The sequence below is a fragment of the Heterocephalus glaber genome, unplaced genomic scaffold, assembly GCF_053883595.1.
Source record: "Heterocephalus glaber isolate CG9 unplaced genomic scaffold, H.glaber_assembly_v1.0 deba00001606, whole genome shotgun sequence".
Lineage (NCBI taxonomy): Eukaryota > Metazoa > Chordata > Mammalia > Rodentia > Bathyergidae > Heterocephalus > Heterocephalus glaber.
Genome location: NW_028258377.1, coordinates 33713392 through 33733075, shown reverse-complemented (window position 1 = coordinate 33733075; position 19684 = coordinate 33713392). Strand labels below are relative to the sequence as shown.

The window sequence follows — 19684 nt, the reverse complement described above, 5'->3', positions numbered from 1 at the left end:
AAATTGTAGACTTTTTTATTTTCCAGTACTAAGAATTGAACTCAGGATCTTGTGCTTGCCAGGCAGATGCAGTGCCACTGAGCTACATCCTGGCCCCTAGACTTCTCACCAGCAGAATATGCTACAAAAAAAAAAAAAAAAAAAAAAAAAGGGAAGAAGTTCTTCAAGTGAAGGAACTGATAGTGACTGGAAGCTGGGACCTGCTAAAAGACTGAAAAATACCAGAAATAATAAGCATATAGGTAAAATTTTAAAAATGTTTAAAAATCATTAAAATTATTTAAAAAACTAGACTGCTTAAAGCAATAATACTAACAGTGCAATGTGGGGTTCTAACAAGTATAATATGTTAGTATGACATCAACAGAAAAGGCGAGAAGAGGAAAGAAGTATAATGTATACAAGAAGCAGTACAATTTTATTTGAAAGTAAACTGAGATAAATTAAGAAGTGCTCATTGTAAATGCTACAGAAACCATTAAAAAATAAAGGATGTAGCTAATAACTCAGTGCTGGAGATAAACAGAAAACAATTTAAACCAACTACATCAATAGTGATATTAAACATCAGTAGTGATATTAAACATAAACTTATTAGATGGCAGAGACTGTCAGACTGGATAAAAAATAAGACCCAACCATGTGCTATCTATAAGAACGATTTTTTTCTTATTTTGGTTCTTACATATGTATTGTAGTGAAATAAGTAGTTTTACACAGGAAAGACTTGAATGAACCTCAAGAGGAAGGGATAAGGGGAAGAATAGGGGAAAAGCATTCCAACTAAATTTGCAACGTTTTATTTTTCTTAAAAAACAAATACACAGGTACTTGGAGACCTTTTGGGGTGGCTGGTAAGATTCTGTTTCATAGGTGGGCTTAAGAAGGGAGCCACCCCGGAGAAAGCTACTCATCTGTTTTATGCTGTCTCTTGTGTCTGTCCGACTTTAACAATATGAAACTTAGATTACTAGACATTAGGTCCAACCACTGGCTCAACTGTAGGGCCACACAGACCTGTAGAAATGGTTTGACTTTAGCAGCTCCACAGCTTCATACACTTTATGGATGGAAAGCAGATGAGAGGCAGCCTTGACATATTGATCCTGGAAACACAGCTGTTTGGCGAAGGCTTCCACAGCCCACAGCCACACGTGGTAACCAGCTGAAAACATGAAAGGTGGTGGTTCACAAAAACCCAACAGGCTGGGGGGAGGGAAGCAGGTACATTCGAGTTTAAAACATCTTATTTCCAGAGTCACTGGATTAACCTTCCCACCATACCTCACCCAGACTCCTTTCCTGCTGGGCAGCCGTCACTACCAGTTTCTTCTGAACCCTTTGGGAACAGTCTGTGACTGTATGACCACAGTACTGTGTCAGTGCAATGTGTGCTCAATATTCTGCTGACTCTGCACTTCCTTTACTGGCTTCCATCCCTGTCATGAGGTGTGGAGCTCCCTCCCTCTTCCCATCCATCTGGGTACACATGATTAAGGCAGTCTCTCATGGATGGACAGAGGGTCTTGTAATCTTTTGCTATCGCAGATACAGCTTCCATGCAAGTCTGTGTGTATTTGTTGCTCCGTGTGGCTGACTAGTCAGATAAATTCTTATAAAGAGAACTGGTAAGCCTAGGGTTATATGCATTTAAAACTGATCAGATAAGACTGAAGTGTCCTTCAAGGAGTCCTCACCTGCCATGTCTGATATAGTTTGTCCCTCAGGGTTCACGTGCTGGAGGCTCAGCCTCCTGTGTGGCAGTGTGAGAGGTGTTGGGACCTCTCACAGCAGGTGGGTCTAGGGGAAGTAATTGGGTCAGGGGATGCTGCACTTGGAAAGGGTTCATGTTGCTCTTGCAGAATGGACTAGTTCCTATAAGACTCGGTGTTATAAAAAGAACAAGCCTTGGGCTGGGCCTGTAGCTCAGTGGTACAGCGTGTGCCTAACATGCTAGAGGCCTTGGGTTCAATCCCTGGGCAAGGAGGGAGGAAGCCCGGCCCCTCCCTGGTCTCTGGCTTCAAGACAGCACTATGTGCGTGATCCTCTGCAACCGTGAGCTGAATAAAACCCCTTTAGGAAGCACCCACCTTTGGGTCATCTGTTACAGCGACAGAGTGGAACAATATACCACTAATTATGCTTTTAGCGTGCTAGAGTCCTGCCTTTCTGTCGGGTTTGAGGTGATGCATTATTAGCCTGCAGCTGCCCACAGTTAACTAACTTCCTGTCTTAACCATATGTGAGTGGTTTCAAGCTTCAGGCCAGCAGTGTTCTGAGCCATCTGTAGTGGACATGTCCTATAGGTGACAGTGCTTTTGTTGAAACGAACATACCCACTGGTGCCATGGCCACGAGGTTGTCTGTCAGCTCCCCTCTTTCTGCTGCAGTCTGGAGAACCCCCTGTAGATCTCCTTTCCAAAGCATGAGCTGGTGAAACAACTCCGGGTGACCGTTTTCCAGATGACCTTTTCCTGTGTGGAAGAGAGAGAATGTTTAAAAGATGTTTCAGAAGAATCTGTCCCCAAGGACTGCTAGAAAGGGCAGAGTGAGAGAGGATGCGCAGTCACTGATGGGCTTGTCACCTTGGGGTGGTTCTGAGGGCCCCACGAGCTCTACTCGCACCCAGTCAGAGTGCGCAGTGTGTGTCTGGGATCCCATGACAGCGTGAGAGTGGATACGAACGTGGAGGTCAGGCCACACTCGTACACAATGTCAAAGTGACTGTGACCACCACACAGCACGGCAGGGATGGACGAGGAACAGGAAGTGTCAGCAAGTATGGACACAGCGGTGCGGTACACACTGTCTGCCTCACCTTCAGTTTCGATCATTCTGTACAGGGTGTCCCTGTCCGAGAAAAGCCCCAGATGAAATCTTTCTTCAAGATCTGCAGACACGTCCTCACTTAACTCTGTCAGTTGAAAATAACACAAAACAAACATCAGATGATGTCACTACATAGGCAACCGCTGTTTTGTTCAGAAACTTCTGCGTATGTTGCCAGTGGCTACTTCGGATACTGCACACCAGCTGTGTGCCCTTGTTTACCCTGGCAGGGACCCTGCTGCTTCCAGAGGTCCCAAAGTCTGTATGCATTGCCTGAGCTTAGCTAGGGGAATCCAGTGAGACAGCAGACTGCAGTTTGGTGAAAGACTAGAAAGATTTGGGGGAAGAAACATTAAAAGTGAGCCTAAATTCCAACATGGACTTAAATGCTGCAGAATAACAAACAAAACAAAATTGAAAAGAATGTTCTTAGCATTCACTGGGACCTACCAGAAAGGGACTCAGTATTTATTGTTTTAAAAGTCAAATTTCTTTTATAAAAACTTTTTTGTTAGTACATATCTGCGGTACATAATGACTCCATTCATCACAGGGTGCTGGTACATGTACGTACCACATCTTCATTCTTTTTCTACCCTCTTCCCTTCCCCTCCCTCCTGCCTTCCATAGCTTGGTCACCTTCCCTTATGCAAAAGATCTACCTTCCTGTTTCCTCTCTTATGTTTTGCTTGTTAATTTATTTATATTTTGGGTTTCTTATGTAAGAGAAACCCTCCATATTTAAGCCTGTGTGTCTGATTTATTTCACTTAAACTTATGGTCTCAAGGTGCATCAAATGACTCAAGATTTCCTTCTTTATGACAGAGTAGTACTCTACAGTATATAGACATCACATTTTCTTTCTCCATTTATCTGTTAATGGACATTTGGGCACTTCCAAGATTTAGCTATGATGAATTGTGTAGCTGTAAACATGGGTATGTATGGATCACTGTAACATGATGCCTTTAGCTCTTCTGAGAAGATACCTGGAAGGGGAATAGCTGGTTGGAATAGGATTTCTAGTTTTAGTTTTTTAAGGAATCTTCATATTGATTTCCCTAGTGGTTGTACTAGTTTACATTTCCACCAGCAATGGAGAAGAATTCCGTTTTCCCTGTAACCTCAACAGCACTTGGTTGTTTGGTTTTTTGATGATAGCCATTCTTCCTGGAGTATGATGGAATCTCAGTGTTGTTTTAATTTGCATATTTCTAGAAAGTCAACTAATATTCAATGTGGGAAATAAAGTAAAACTGTAACATTAGTTGAGTAATTTATAGGAAGCCATGGTAAAGCCCCACAAAGAAGAATATATATATACACACACACATGTATACATATACATAGATACACATATATACATACACTGGAGAAAATATGTGTGGCAAGACCTACGAAAGATACAATAGTGTGTCTTGTAGGCAGAAGTGGAAGATGGGGTGTCAGGGTTGGAAAGGAGATTTTTTTTTTTTTTTGGTACCGGGGATCGAACGCGGGTCCTTGCACTTGCATAGCAGGCGGTGAAACCACTGAGCTAAATCCCTGGCCCAAAAGGAGATTTTTTTCTTTTTTGAGAATCATGTAGCCCAGGCTGGCCTTGATCCTCCTTGGTGATCCTCCTGCCTCTGCCTCCTGAGTATACTTTCTTTTTAGATTGTCTGAAATTCATCTGATCAAATGCATCCTTTTCACACCACAAAGACAACATTAAAAAATAAAGTCACCTAAATACCAAAATAGCATTAAATAACAGCTTTGAAAAACATAAAAAACCCTCAATAAACAAAAACTTCTGTAAGGAGCTATCACATTATGGGCATATTTACAATAAGGGAAAAACATTTTTTCTACCTAAAAATATTGTTCATTTGGGGGGACAGCAGCAGCAGGAGTTGATATTCACTGAGCTACTTAGGCCAGTGTACCAAATCCACCAGCCACATGGCCAGTGGCAACTCAGTAAGGTACAGGCAGAGCCCGAATCGCAGAGGCCCTGCGCAGTGCAGACAGGTCAGAATGGGGAGTCTGACTGTAGGTGCAGGGGTGAAGCTGGGGCGCATGGGCTGCAAAAGAATGCAGAAACAGATGCCAAGCTTCGTCAGCTGCTCATTCATTAATAGATAAGCGAGCCCTGAATGCCAGCCCCTAGAGTGTGCGGAGGCCGTGAGGCGGCCATACCTTTGGAGTGCTTCGCAGTGGCCAGCACCAGGCAGTCATGATGAAGCTCCTCCTTGGACCTGTGGTCCAGGCTGGTACTCAGGGGGAGCATGGAGCGCGCTTTCCTCCTCTTCATTAGGGCTTCTGAAATGTGACGAGACCTGAGTTCGTCTGAAGAGCAGCAGGTTGGAAACCAACAGAAGGATGCTGTGACTGTCACTGCGCGGGGCTGCTCTGGGCACACAGGCTGCTCCCCCCAGGAGGAAGCCTCCACACGGCCACTGTGCTGTGTTCACCATACACACAGATGCCCCGGCCAACAGTCGTGACGTAATAACTGCAAAAACTGCAAGTGCTAAAGAAAGTTCAAAGGCAGGACCCAAAACTGAACATAATCAGAACACCCACACGTATTTAAAATTTAAAATATCACGATACGTCTGAGTTGTCAGATGCATGTAGTATTTTAGTATGGGTTAACAAAATATTTTAATTATTAGGTACTGACCTGGCTTTTCTTTAGGTGGCTCCTTTTTCAGTACAGCAATTTTATTATTAATAGTAGCTTTTGATTTTTCACAGCTTGATGAAATTGGAGTGCAGAGAACTGGTTCTCTAGGAACTTCATTAAGAGGGAAAAAGAAAGGGAAAAGTCTGGGATACAGTCAGTGCAGAATCTAGCTCCTTTTAGAAATTAAGAGCTTCTCCAGCTGTAGGAAGGCAGTTTTTCTGTTACCACAGCATGCTCTGGGAAGGAAGCACGGGTGGCGTCCACCCCAGGCCTCACTGGCGGCTGTGCTGCAGGAGTCTGTAAGTGGGGTGTTCAGAAGCATGACCAAGGTGAAGTAAGCTTCTAGCCTCCTCCAACTTTATGCCGCAGGCCTAGGAGGTGCCACATTGCTTAGGTGACAAGGTACTTTTTACACATTAGTTATCAAGTACTAATTGCTCATTTATCCAAACAAGGAATAACTTTACTAAAAGAGAATATTAAATGTATGTTGATACAAAGCCACAATCTGAAGCACACAGACTTTTTTTTTCTTTAAAACAAGCTGCTGGTCTGCTGGGGTAAAGGACATTTTGTGCAGCCGTTTTGTGACACAAAGGCATGTTAACTACACAAAGGTGGAATTAAGTGTAATAAGCACTTAGCTCTCTATTTACCCAAGCTATGGGTCCAACAGAATCCTTTGGGATAGAGAGGGTTGGGGTGCCACCATGTCATGTATTTTGGCCATTTTAATTGTCATATCAAAATATTACTTTAGAATCAAACATAAATAATGGGTTCTATTTATTTATATATATATTTTTTGGTACCAGGGATCAAACTCAGGACCTTGCGCTTTCAAGGCAGGCGGCGGAACCATTGAACTAAATCCCCGGCCCTGGGTTCTATTTATATTGTTAGCTATTTAACCATTCATTTTATAGGTAACAAGCACCAGACATTTACAAGGGCTGATCAAAATATATGGTGAACGTTTATTTTTATTTTTGTGGTTTTTTTCTGTCTCACTATGTAGTTCAGGCTGGCCTTGAACTAGAAGTGATCCTCCTGTCTCAGCCTCCTGAGTGCTGGGATTATAGGCCCGCACCACCACGCCCTGTTGAGGTCAGCCATTTGTAAGGGACAGTGGTTTCTTTCAACAGACATGGCTGATGATATCGTATTACTAAAACTTTTTCCATGTAAGTGTATGCAGACTACCGCAGCTTCACTTTTTCCCAAGGTCTTAGCCAGCCCAGTTGACTAAGAAGTTTTCTAAAGAGAACTTGACTATTTTTGTCCCAATACTCCACAACAGCTTTAATGCTCCAAAGATATGTAGAGATTTAAATAAAGCTTTAAAGAAAATTACTATCATTCAAAGGCACTGAAAATAGTACATACCTACATTAAGGTGCTGGGGAATTAAGCAGGTCGGAGACAGAGAGGTTTTAAACTAAGGACCCTGCTGAGTTCTGGAGAGAACAGCGAGCGACACGGGCCGTGCACGCACCTGTGGGGGTGAGGGCGCGGGGCGCCTCCTCCTCCTCCTCTTCACCCTCCTGGTCTGACAGCCCGTTCTCCACAGGCGCTGTGTTCTCCTTTGTGCTCTCTTCTTCATTCCCCTCAAATGACTCTTGCTTTACAGGCATTTGCGAGGTGGGCTTTTTCTTCTTTTTGGGCTTTGGCTTAGGTTGAGAGAGCCGTTTTTTCTCTAATTCAATACTTTTTTTGCCTATAAAAATCACAATAAAAAGCATAGACTAAAACATAGACTCTTGGCTCAAAGTACCTTAGGTGGTGATCTCCTAAACCCCACTATGTGACTTGTTTGGACAGCCTTCTTAATCTTTCCCTTCTGCACACACACGTGCACGCACAACGCACATTTATTTTGGTTTTTTTCTTTGGTGGTGCTAGGGATTGAACCCAGGACCTCTGCTCTGACCTACACTCCCAGTCCTTTCTCTTCCAAGCTGGGCTCTCACCACGTCACTATACTGCCCACATTGGCCTCCAAGTCAGCCTCACGGAGTGCTGGGATTCCGGGTGTGCACTGCCACTCCCCTCTATCCCCCATACACCTTCAGTCTGTTATTATAACGTTAGAGATTTCACTAACTCATAACTAGGATGTGCAATCTCCCCTGGATATGTTAGCTTGCACCTCGCAAACAAGGACAATCTCTAGCATCACCACAGCACAACCAGCAAAGTCGGGAAACGAACAGATATCTCGCTGCTGTGTGCTCCACAAGCTCAAATCAGGTTCCACCACCTGTGCCAACAATTCTGTGCAGCCACAGGAATCATCCAAGATCGCACGCTGTATTTGGCTGTCACGCCTCTCTGTTTCCCTTCAGCCTGGTACAGTTACCCCGATTTTCCTGACTTTATGACTTGAAACTTCAAGCTTACAGAGAGTTATTTATTTTGTCAAGTTTCACTTCAATTTGAGTCTGCTTGATGTTTTAACCCTTAGATTTAGTTTGTGCATTTTCTTTTTGGCGGGGACAGGGTCTCATTATGTAGTTCAGGCCAGACTTGAACTCACTAGCCCATACTAGCCTTAAACTCAGGGCAGTCCTCCTGCCTTAGCCTCCTGAGTGCTGGGCTTACAGGTATGTGCCACCACACCTGGCTAGTTTGTACATTTTCAGCTGGAATAATACTTTGAAGAGATGCTGTGTTTATCTCAGGGCAACCTATGAGGAGCACATAATTTCTATTTGTCCCACTGCTTGGTTTACTTTAATCACTGATTAAGAAGGTTACCCCCTGAAAAAGTAACCTTCCTCTGCCTAGGAGTTCAGTTTCAGACAGTCCTATTTCCTGTGGGGGGACTGCATGCTCCACTTGGGGAGGAAAGGCATTACTGTGTGGAGGATTCTGAACGGGCTTCTATTCCATCATTTCACTCTCCATTCACTAGCTGGCATCCTACTGTAAGGAAGGACTGTGCTTCCATTTGTTTAGGCATTTATTTATATCACTATAGACTCGTGGGTTTCTGTTTTGGATGATAATCCATTACTATTACTTACATGTTTTAGTTTTAAAGTTCTTATCTTTTGCTTCTTTTTATTGTTGTTTTTTGTTTTTTGGGTTTTTTTGGTACTGGGGATTGAACTTGGGACCTTGTGCTTGTGAGGCAGACAGTGGAACTACTGAGCTAAATCGCCAGCCCCCAAATCACCATTATTTAGGTATGATTTTGACAGACCCATACAATTGTGTAACTTACCACTGTCACCATCAAAAACAAGATATGGTATGTCCTTCACTAAAACATTCCCTCAGACCTCTGTAGTAAGCTGTGCTCACTCTGCAAGCCCTAGGGATTTCTATATCTGATATTTGCTGCTATAGTTTAGTTTGCCTGTTATAGATTTCTCATGAACAGAACCATACAGTATGCAGTCTTTTGCCCATGGGTTCTCTTGCTCAGCATGTTTTTTCAGATTCATTGATTTTGCTGTGTGTATCAGTAGTTCCTCTTTCTTTTCTTTTCGGGTACTAGGCCTTAGCATGCTAAGCATATGCTTTACCACTGAGATACATCCACGCAGCCCATTACTTTCTTTGTTACTGCTGAATAGAATTCCCTGTAGAGGGATAATGTGCGGTTTAGACATTTATATATCTGCTGATAAGCACCTGAGTTGTTTCTAACTATTGCTGACCACAGATAAAGTTGCTATGAGCATTCCTTTACAAGTCTTTACATGGACATATGCTTTTGTTCCCTTTGGGTCTGTTTCTGCTTTTTAACATATTCTAATTCTTTCGTTGTTTATGGCAGGTGGGCAAGCCTGGGACCAGTTAATCTTTTGTAGTCAGCATTCTCTTGCAACTTATTTTTCAGGTTCAAATCATCCTAGATTTGGTCAGTGATGGCATCTTCAAGTGGCTTCTGTGTCGGTTAGATGTGTCTTAGACTGTTTGAGCCCTTCCTTTCTGCATGAGCTGCTGCTCCATTTCTCAAAGAAGCCCTGGATATTTTAGTGAAGAGCAGCATCTGGCAACCCAGATCCGGGTGCGAGGTGGACTTGGAATCATTTGGCTGTGGTTATCCCAGCCCCTAGAGGCTGTTTACACTGCAGCCCCCCGCCCCACTGAAGCTTCGGCCATGCATGGACGTTGTCCTTCCTTGTCCCTGAGCAACTCTGTGATGGAGGAGGAGAGAGGGTTAGGTTCCCAGCTCTGGGCTTCGCATCTGACTGACCTTGAGGAGGCCGGGAGTGAGCCTGGGTGGAAGGCAGCCATCTATACACACAGAAGTCATCTGCCCCCGAGTAGATGCACTCTGGGTCCAGTGGGGACCATACCACACAAAGCAGCCGGCCCCGGTGTCCACGGAAATTGTGCAGAGGCTGTTCACGGAGGGTATCCCATACCTGAAACCAAAAGCCTCACGGTAAAACAATGTCTGGTTATCCTTTTTGGAGGTGAGGAGTAGAAATTGCTCATTTGAAAAAAAATGTGCAGGTTCTTATTTCCTCATGTGATTTGTAACTTTTGAGGGTTCAATTTTGGGGGCCAGGTGTGGTGACACACACCTGTTATCCCAGCACTTGGAAGGCTGAGGCAGGAGGATTGCAGCCAGCCTGGGTTACCTAGTGAGTGCAAGACTAGCCTGAACTATATAGCGAGACCCTGTCTCAAAAAAACAAAAATCAATTTCAGACAATAGTATTTTCTATGGGAGGGCAGGTGCCTGGGACACACAGGTGTTCTTACGGGGTCGTTTGCAATGAGCATCTACTAACGTCTATCCACGGCACTTTCCCAAACCAGGACTGGGTTAGTGCTTGGCCTGGGGGCTCTGGTACCTTGAAGAAATAGCCCATCCCTAATTCAGAAATTGAGAGTTCTAATTTCAAACAGGTCATTAATTCTTTTGCGTCCAGAGTCCACAGATAGATGATTACTTTCTTTGCTATTGTGAAGTCCTCTGGGATCCACTTCACAGAAAGTGGCCTTCCTTCATGGCTGCCCACTCTGTGCAGCTCAGGGACAACAGGAGACACCTGTCCCAGGTGGCAGTTCGTTCCCTGGCTGCTAAGGCCTGTTTGGCTCTAACATCCAAAACTCCTATTTCATAGCTCTGGTTTGGCATTTCATCTTGATTTTTTTAGAATTTGGAGACTGCTGACTTATCAATTTGTTATTAAAAACTATTTCTGCGATTAGTCAATATTTCTATGTTCAAAGAAGAGAGAACTTTTCCCAACAATTTCTTCTACCATGATATTAAGTCAGAAAGAAATCTGTGGAAATGTTAGATGTTAGCTGGTGCCCGTTAATACTTCCCTTCTGTCTAAGTAAAAACCCCTAACCCAGCCAGCTAAAGGCCCAGATAAAACTAAAATGCCTTCCAGAGCTCAGATGACGACTTTCAGTAGACGTTAACTGTGGCAAAACCAACATGTGTAGAAGCGGGGGGACGAGGAGAGCCTGAGTACGCAGCAGAGGAGCCCGGGTCAGGACACGGTACCTGGGCAGTCCCATCGTAGGAGGCAGACACGAGTATCCCATCGTGGTGCGGGCTCCATGCCAGACAGGTGATCTTGGCTGTGTGTCCCGAGAGGGTGAGGAAGGGCTCTGTAATGGTCACTGGAGACTCAGGCTTGGCTTCTAAAAGGCAAGGGGAAAACGTCACTGCTACCAGCAACAAAACACAAAACATAACACACAGAGGAAAGTGTCAGCGTGACAAGAGCAAGATTCTGTCCGGCCTGGGTGACTCCACTGTGTGGTGGGAGAGAGCAGCAGCACTGTGTGGTGGCTGAGAATGTGGGCTCCTTAACAGTGTGACCCACAGGCTTATCTCAAGACATGTCTGTTGTCATTTCCTTCTAAAAGCCATCAAAATGAAAATAATGCCTTCTGGATACAACAGTAAAAAGGACATGTCCTCACTCATGACACTCTAGGTAAAAATGCACATTCTGAAGCTCATCATGAGAAAATATGTGGGTGCATCTGCAAAACAACTGTTCTGTACTCATCAGATGTGACAAAACATTGCAACCTATTGAACCTGGGAAAGGGCAGGTGGAAGTTCTTTGTACTACTCTTGCAACTTTTTCTAAATCTGAGCCTGAGTTATTTCAAAAAAAGAAGGTAAAATAGTATGACACAGGGCTGGGCATGGCGGACACCTGTGATCCTAGCCCTTGGGAGGCGGACACCTGTGATCCTAGCCCTTGGGAGGCTGAGGCAGGACGGTCCCAGGCATTTGAGGCCAGCTGGGGCTACACAGTGAGTTCAAGGCCAGCCTGAACTACATAGCAAGACCCCATCTCAAAAACCCCCAAAAGTATGACATAAAAAACAAACTAGGATGGTAACATTATAGTAGACAAAGATATGTACACACTTCTATTAAAAATAACTTAATGGCCTTTGCCAAAATGGGTAATTCAGAATCCCAATAACAGTAACCAGAGGACCAGGATCAGCTTGCTAACATGCTCATTGGTTATACAGTGCCTACTATTTATTATCAGAAAAATATGTTTACACTGTACTTTTTTTCATATTGCTTTTAATTCAGGCGAGCCATTGCTGGAGTTTAAAAAAAATTATTACAAATAAGATTCTTAGAAAACCAATGGAAATTAGTTCTAGATAAATTACAACTGTTTTCACTGTGACTTCGAGCACATACTTTGCAGCACTCTGAAAAGAGTTTAGGGTTAGACAACTTCACATTATAGGAAAATGTAATCCTTTTTCCTCATATTAAAAAAAAGATTCTTCTGACCACACACACTGCTTCTCCTGAGAGCTGTGAGGCGCTCAGGCACCGTAGGATCTGTTAGGGAATGAAGTCACACCTATGTGACCAAGCTGAGCTAGTGGGAGGAGACAGGACTGGCAAACACATGGATCCCGCCATCAGACAATGTGAGTGAGTGTGCGGGCTCTGCTGCCCAGCTGTGGGATCTGAGGAAGTCAGCTCACCTCTGCAGCTCAGGTTTCTCCCGAGTGCAGTGCAGAGAGTAACACCTGCCTCATAGGAGCACGATGCAGTGCAGACACAGTGCAGCTGGGAATGGGCTGCGTGTCCTCGACAGCCACTCAGCATTAACTATAGAAAACTACATTTTTAATGCCCACATCTCTTCAAGTGGCAATTCTACTTCTAGAAATATTTTATAAAAATGTGGCAGGTGTGGTGGTGTACAGCTGTAATACAAGCACTCAGGAGGCTGAGGCAGGAGGATCACCATGAGTTCTAGAACAGCCTGGGCTACATAGTGAGTTTAAGGACAGCCTGAACTACATAGTGAAACTCCGTCTCAAAAACCAAAAAGAAAGGAGCTGGTGCACAAGAGGAGGCTTCAGGGCCACCATACCACCTGCGCCAGCACAGAGGAGGTGAGCCCGCGGGTGCCAGCAGCACCTCCCCCACAGCCGCTGAAATGAGAAGACATGTAAACAAGTCTCAAAACCAGACTTCCAGATCACCTACAGCAACCCCAAAGGGAAACGAGAGGGAACACACTGACACTCAACCACCTGGACTCCCTGAACTGACAACAAAAGAAGATCTGGAAAAAATGAAATCAGAAATAATTTCTCAGATAACAGCACAGATTGTGCTCACAGTGCAAGACATGATTAATAATCTAGAGAGGAGCTCAGGAACATGATGGAATCCCAACATAGGAAACAAATGGAATCCATAAAACAGATGCAAACAGATTTCCAGGAGATTAAAAACTCCACTGAAAGCTTACGCAGCAGAATGAGCCAATGTGAGGGCAGAATTTCAGATATAGAAAATAAGATTGCAATTAGTGACCAAGAAAAGAAAAATTGCTTTAAAATTGTAGGGGACCACAAGAAATCAATCCAGCAGCTGTGAGACGATGCAAAGAAGAATAACATAAGACTGATCGGAGTCAATGAAGAAACAGGAGAGAGTGCAGGTGGCATAAAAAAAACTGTTCACAGAAATGATAGCAGAAAACTTCCCAAGCAGGGGAAAAGAACTTGACATACAGATAAGTGAAGCTTTTAGGACTCCAACTAGCCTTGATAAAAAAAAATCTACACATAGGCATATAATTGTTAAGATTCCAGAAACCCAACAGAAGAACAAAATTCTACAAGCAGTTAGAGAAAAGAAATAAATCACATACAAAGGAAAGCCCATCAGAATCACAGAAGACTTCACAATGCAAACCCTCAAGCCAAGAAAAGCTTGGAGTGACGTATTTCAAGCCCTCAAGGAAAACAGCCTCCAACCCAGATTGATGTTCCCTGCAAAATTATCTTTCAAAACTGATGGAGAAATAAGATACTTTCATGACAAAGAGCACCTTACGAACTTCATAAATACCAAATCAGCACTCCAAAAAAATTTTAAGATAATATCCTAGGAAAAGGCAATGAGGATCCCAACCCCAGGAAGCCCAGCAGAATGAATTCATTGGGCGGGACAAGAAACTAAACACAAAGGGGGAGAATCCAACAAAAAGAAAAAGGGCATGACAAGGATAAGTCAATATATATGAGTTATAACCATCAATGTTAATGGTCTCAATTCAACAATCAAAAGAAATAGACTGGAAGAATGGGTCAAGAAGCAAGATCCAACAATATGTTGCATACAAGAAACATATTTAATTCAAAAAGAAACTCATAGTCTGAAAGTTAAAGGGTGGAAAACAATACTCCATGTGACAGGAACCCGAAAAAAAAAAGGAGTAGCTATCCTCTTTGCAGATCAATTGGATTTCAAACAAAAATCTGAAACACTCGGGTCCCAAGAATTTCAGATAAGGGACAGTCAACTTGTACGCACAAATCTATTGTGAACATGTGTTTTCATTCCTCTCAAGTAAAAACTTAAGAACAGGACTGTTGGTTCTTAACAGTAATACAAGAAATTTCTATATTGTTTTCTAAAATGGTTTTATCATTTTACATTCACATTAGCAGTATTAGAAAGTTCTAACTGGTTCACACCTAAGCTGACATTTGTCCTTTTAAAACTTTTAACTTCCCCTCCGTAATGAGTGTATAATTCAATCTTGTTATTGTACTGATTAGTATTTTTCTGATTCTAGTGTTGCACACCTTTCCTTGTGCTATACTGGCTATTTACCATCTTCTTGTGTCTACTTTTTAATTGGGTTGTCTATTAATGAGCTGTAAGAGTTCCTTTATATATTCTGGTCGTAGGTTATATGCATTATAAATATGGTCTGTTTAAGGACTACTTTTCAGTTTCTTAATGATGTCATTTAAAGTTCTAAATTTTGATGGAATCTCATTTATCAGATTTTTTCTTTTATACATCATGTTTTTTATATCCTAGGAAATTCTTGCCTATCCTAAATTCATAAACATTTTGCCTTATAATTTCTTCTTAAAGTTTTATAGTTTTAGTCTTTCATATTTAGGTTCATAGATCCTTTCAAATTATTTTTATGTATGGAAATAAAGGGCTGAAGTTAATTTTTTATAAACGGATACCAGGTGTTCTAGTGCCATTTGCTGAAAACACTATCTTTTCCTCTGCTCTTGAAATTTTTGTTTTTGTTTTTTTGGTACTGGGGATCGAACTCAGGTCCTTGCTCTTGCGAGGCAAGCGGCAGAACCACTGAGCTGAATCCTCAGCCCATCTTCTGCTCTTGAAATGAGTTTATGTTCTATAAAATGTTAAGTAATCTTTCAAAACTCAGTGGACCATATCTGTGTGGTTCTATTTCTAGATTCTCTATTTTATTTAATTTAATTTTTTTTTTGGTACTGGGGATCCAACTCAGGTCCTTGCGCTGCGAGGCAGGTGCTGGAACCACTGAGCTAAATCCCCAGCCCTAGATTCTCTATTTTATTCCAATGATCTATATGTCTTTCCTTACACCAACAATGCCTTGATTACTGTGGCTTTAGATGAAATCTTAAAATTAGGTACTAAATGTCTTACAACACTGTTTTTTTCTTTCTTTTTCTTTTTACTTTTTTTGTTACTGGGGATCAAACTTGGGACCTTGCACTCGTGAAGCAGGCAGCAGAACCACTGAGCTAAATTCCTGGCCTTTCTTTTTACTTTTCTAGGTCCTTTGTACTCCTACATAACTTTTAAATTTCAATATCCAGTTCTTCATTTATAGCAGGTATACACAGATCTGAATTTTTATAGGTACCTTGTGTTTTCTAATCCTGCTAAATTCAAATACAAGTTCTAGGGCCTCCTAGAGATTTCTTAGTATTTTCTCTGTAGATGATTATTTCATCTACATATAAAGATTTTATTTCTACCTTGCTAATCCTATGCTATTTATTTTTATTGCTAGACTATTTTGGTTTGGGCCTATGTTTCAAACTTTAATGGACAGATGAAGAGTAGGCATATCTGCCCTTGTTCCCCACCTTAGGGAGAAAGCATTGTATCTTCTCCATTCATATAAGGCATTCTCACTGGAAGTATGGAGTACATGTCTTTGATCTGTTGAGAAGTTTCTGTTCTACTTCTAGGCTCCTGATAGCTTTTACCACAAACAGCTGTAGAATTTAGTCCAATACTTTTTCTCCAACTACTGACAGGATCATATGGCTTTTTCCTTTCCTCTGTTAAAATGATGACTTTTGGGGGTGGATCTGCCAATGCTGAACCAACACTGCCATCCCTATAACAAAACCACTTTCTACATACTGCCAGATCTGACTTCTAAGAGTTTGTTTTGTTAAACAAATTTCTATCTATGTTCATACTTTTTTCTTCTATTATCTTTATCCAGTTTTAGGATTAGCACAATGTTGAGTTCCTAAAATGAAGGGAGAAGTGTTCCTTTTTTTCTCTGCTTTAATTGTTTGATATAATTTATCAGTTAAAATGTATATGAGCCTGTTGTTGTCATATAGGTAGGTTTTCAAGCTAGGAATATACTTTCTTTAATAGGTGCTATTCAAATTTTATATTTCCTCTAGAGTTAGTTTCATTAATTTGTCTTCCAAGGTACTTCTTAGAAGTTATCAAATTTATTTCAAAAAAGATTTCTGTAATATGCTTTCTATATCCTTTTAAATTCTGCAAAATCTGTGGTAATGTCTCCTAGATCTTGATATTGTAATTTTAAAAATGTGTAATTGATATTGTGTAATAGGAGGAAAAGGTCTAAAGGGGCGGGGGAAGTGGGAGGGGTAGGGGAAAGGAAAGAAGGGAAAAGAAAGACTATGAGAAAAGGAAAAAAACGGAAACAAAATCTTTGCAAATAGGGAAGGGTGGAGGGGGTGAAGGGAAGTCAGGGGAAGGGCAAAAAAATAAGAACCAAGATATTGATGTAAAGGTACAAGATCCCAATGATGAATGTAACTGTATTTTATACCTAAAATGTACCAATAAACTTAATGGGGAAAAAAAAGACAGGGGCTGGGATTTAGCTCAGTGGCAAGCACTGGTCCTGAGTTCAATCCCCAGTATGGGGATAAGGGTGTGCGACCACAGACAAACAACAACAAAAAGATATTCACATTTGTGAAGATGTATGTTCAACACTACTCACAGCAACATTCCTTAAATTGTAAAAAATGTAAATAATTTAAATGTTAACTGTGGAATGGGTAATTATGGAATATTCATATAGTGGAACAGATATTTAATAGCAGTAAGATCCTCATATACTGACAAAGAAAGATATCCCATATATATATTTAAAGAATAACTGACTTCAGTCTTGAACTCAGAGCTCCATGCATACTAGGCAAGTGCCTTAGAGTGCTGGACTGTATGTATCTCCAGACCCTGTAGTGGTTTCTTTCTAAGTGCACCCAGAAGCTGCTTTCTCACACCAGTACACAGGAGTGCAAGCACACTTAGGCTCCTTGTTCCTCAGGGGTGGTGTTACCGATGAACTTCCTTTTCTTCCTTTTTATCCTCCCAGATGGAACCCCAGGCCTTACCACATTGAGCTACACCCTCAGCCCTTTTAAAATTTTTAAAAAATTTTGAGACAGTATCTTGCTAAGTCACTAAGCTGTCCAGGCTGGACTCAAAGTTGTGATCCTCCTGCCTCAGCCTTCCAGAGTGGTGGAATGATAGGTGTGCACCAACCATGCCCACCTGGAACTTCATTTTTTCAATTAACATTTTTCTCAAATTTGAAAGAACTTTTAAGTAAGATGAACAGATTACTTTAAGAAGCAGAAAAAATTTTAAAAAATTAACACCACAAATAAAGTAAAAACATACAGAGAGCAGAATGGAAAGCAGACGGCCACACAGTAGCATCCCCAGGACTGAGGGTGCGGAAGTTACCTAGCACGGTTTTCAGATTGTGCACATAGATGACTGCATTGTTGGAGCCGGAGGCCAGGAGGTAGCTCAGCTCTGGCTGGCTGCCGTGCTCGTGATGCCAGCTCATGGTGTTCAGGAGCTTGTGATGTTGCTGGATGGAGCACATCAGTTTCAGCTTGGGGCCCTGAAATATCTCTATTGAGCTGGGATGACAAACATACAAGAAATGAAAGCTACATGGTCAGCCTGTAGTCTAATGCACATAGGATCTCCCTTACTGCATCAGCCCAGGAAAGGGAAATGGAATAACCCCTCCCATCACTGAAATGGTCCTTCTCTCATAAAGAGGTGGGTACAAAAGACTACCTTCTGGTTTGGTTTTGTTTTTTTTGGATCAGGGATTGAACTGTGGACCTTGCGCTTGTGAGGCAGGCGCCAGAACCACTGAGCTAAATCCCCGGCCCCAAAAGGCTATTTTCTGAAATAAGTACATTCAGCTTTAAAAAATTCCAACAGTCTCTGGAAAATTTTGTTTACAGCCATTCGTGATAAATGGTGCTAGGGAGAAACAAAGAATTAACAAGCTGTTCCTGAACTAGGACTGTGTTACTAAGATTAACACTGGATAGGACACAGCAAGACTGGAAAAGGATTTCTGCCTAGGATAACATTTAAGAAAATGGAGATACAGGCAATTTGATGTAGGAGGTGAACTTTTCGTGAGGCATAAAATACCCAAAAGACAGTATAACCTGACAGTATCTTTCAACTGAAAATATCCAAATAATTCTGTAGTTTTCAAAGATGCCACGTGCTCCTGGATCGGTTGAGGAGCTCAAGGATAATTCAGAATATCAATTACAATACGGCTTTGCCAACTAACTTTACAGATGGCATTAGCCAGCTTGTGATAAAAAATATGTGCAATTACAAGTTTTTTCTTTTTTAAAGAAGCAAATACATACCCATCTTCATTGCCAAGAGCCATGAATTTGCCATCTGCTTTCCAGCTGATCTCTGTGTGTACAGGCAGTTTGTTCTAGAAAGCAAAACAAACCAGTGCTGACTGTAAACACTGTTCTCTTCTCCACACATCTCATAAGTCAATGACAGCAAGAGAAAAAGGGTCTCTGGCGTTAAAACACATCTAATTACAGGGGAACAATTCTTCACAACAAGCTTCATAATCAGTCAAAGCATTATGAGAACAAGTGTTCTAATTATAATTTCCTAAATGGGACAGAGAGGAAAATAAGTGGTAAATGCTTGCCCTGTTTTACCTTATGAAATATACTTAACTAAAAGGGTTTTTATCTCACGGAATGAAATGTGCCCAAGTGGTCTTAGCAGTATGGGTTTTACCATCCTTAACAAAAGCCATGCATTCTTTTTTTTTAAGACATGGTCTCACTCTGTAGTTCAGGCTGGCCTTGAACTCACTATGTAGCCCAGGCTGGGCTTGAACTCATGGTGATCCTCCTGCCTCTGCCTGGCACATTTTTCTTGTTTTCTTCCTTTCCTTTCAAAGTTTCTTTTTCTGAATTACTTCCCATCCCAACATGCTCCCACCCCAAGACTGTCTGGATCCTCTTCTTTTACTGGATTCTTTAGCCCATTTCCCTTGTCATGCCTGAAGTGCCTTCATTTATCGTTTATATGAAAGGATTCCAAACTTCTATTTCCATCCAGCCTACTCATCAGCTTCCGATCCACATACTCAACTACTGCTAAGCTAAAAGCTTGTGAAAGAACTTTGTCTCTTTATATTACTGAATATTAATGCACGAGCAAATTTAAGACAGTGAAGGAATATAATCAGTAAATATAATTTATAGTTAAATACTATTTTTGTGCTAACTATACAAAAATAATAAGCAGGGAAAAATAGCTCATTTGAAAGGGTCGGGTAATCTCCACATTTATGGTTTGACTTTCATAAAGAAGT

The 19684-nt window shown here is 41.8% G+C and overlaps 2 protein-coding genes across 10 annotated transcripts in view; one reads left to right on the top strand and one right to left on the bottom strand.

Annotated features, from left to right (window-relative positions):
- Nucleotides 1-19684, bottom strand: part of Gemin5 (gem nuclear organelle associated protein 5) — a 46312-nt gene that overhangs the window by 11689 nt on the left and 14939 nt on the right. For 3 of the 5 annotated variants that reach the window (XM_021240757.2, XM_021240752.2, XM_021240759.2), the window contains 10 exons: nt 18705-18778; nt 17761-17942; nt 10981-11120; nt 9709-9880; nt 6997-7218; nt 5499-5612; nt 5012-5161; nt 2819-2914; nt 2337-2474; nt 1018-1165 (listed from right to left, as the gene is read on the bottom strand). In XM_021240757.2, coding sequence (XP_021096416.1) covers nt 1018-1165; nt 2337-2474; nt 2819-2914; nt 5012-5161; nt 5499-5612; nt 6997-7218; nt 9709-9880; nt 10981-11120; nt 17761-17942; nt 18705-18778 — 1436 coding nt within the window. The remainder of the gene's footprint in view (nt 1-1017; nt 1166-2336; nt 2475-2818; nt 2915-5011; nt 5162-5498; nt 5613-6996; nt 7219-9708; nt 9881-10980; nt 11121-17760; nt 17943-18704; nt 18779-19684) is intronic. The other 2 variants (XM_021240758.2, XM_004836504.3) reach the window with 1 other exon arrangement.
- Nucleotides 1-19684, top strand: part of Cnot8 (CCR4-NOT transcription complex subunit 8) — a 106131-nt gene that overhangs the window by 75816 nt on the left and 10631 nt on the right. The gene's annotated exons all lie outside the window — the stretch shown is intronic.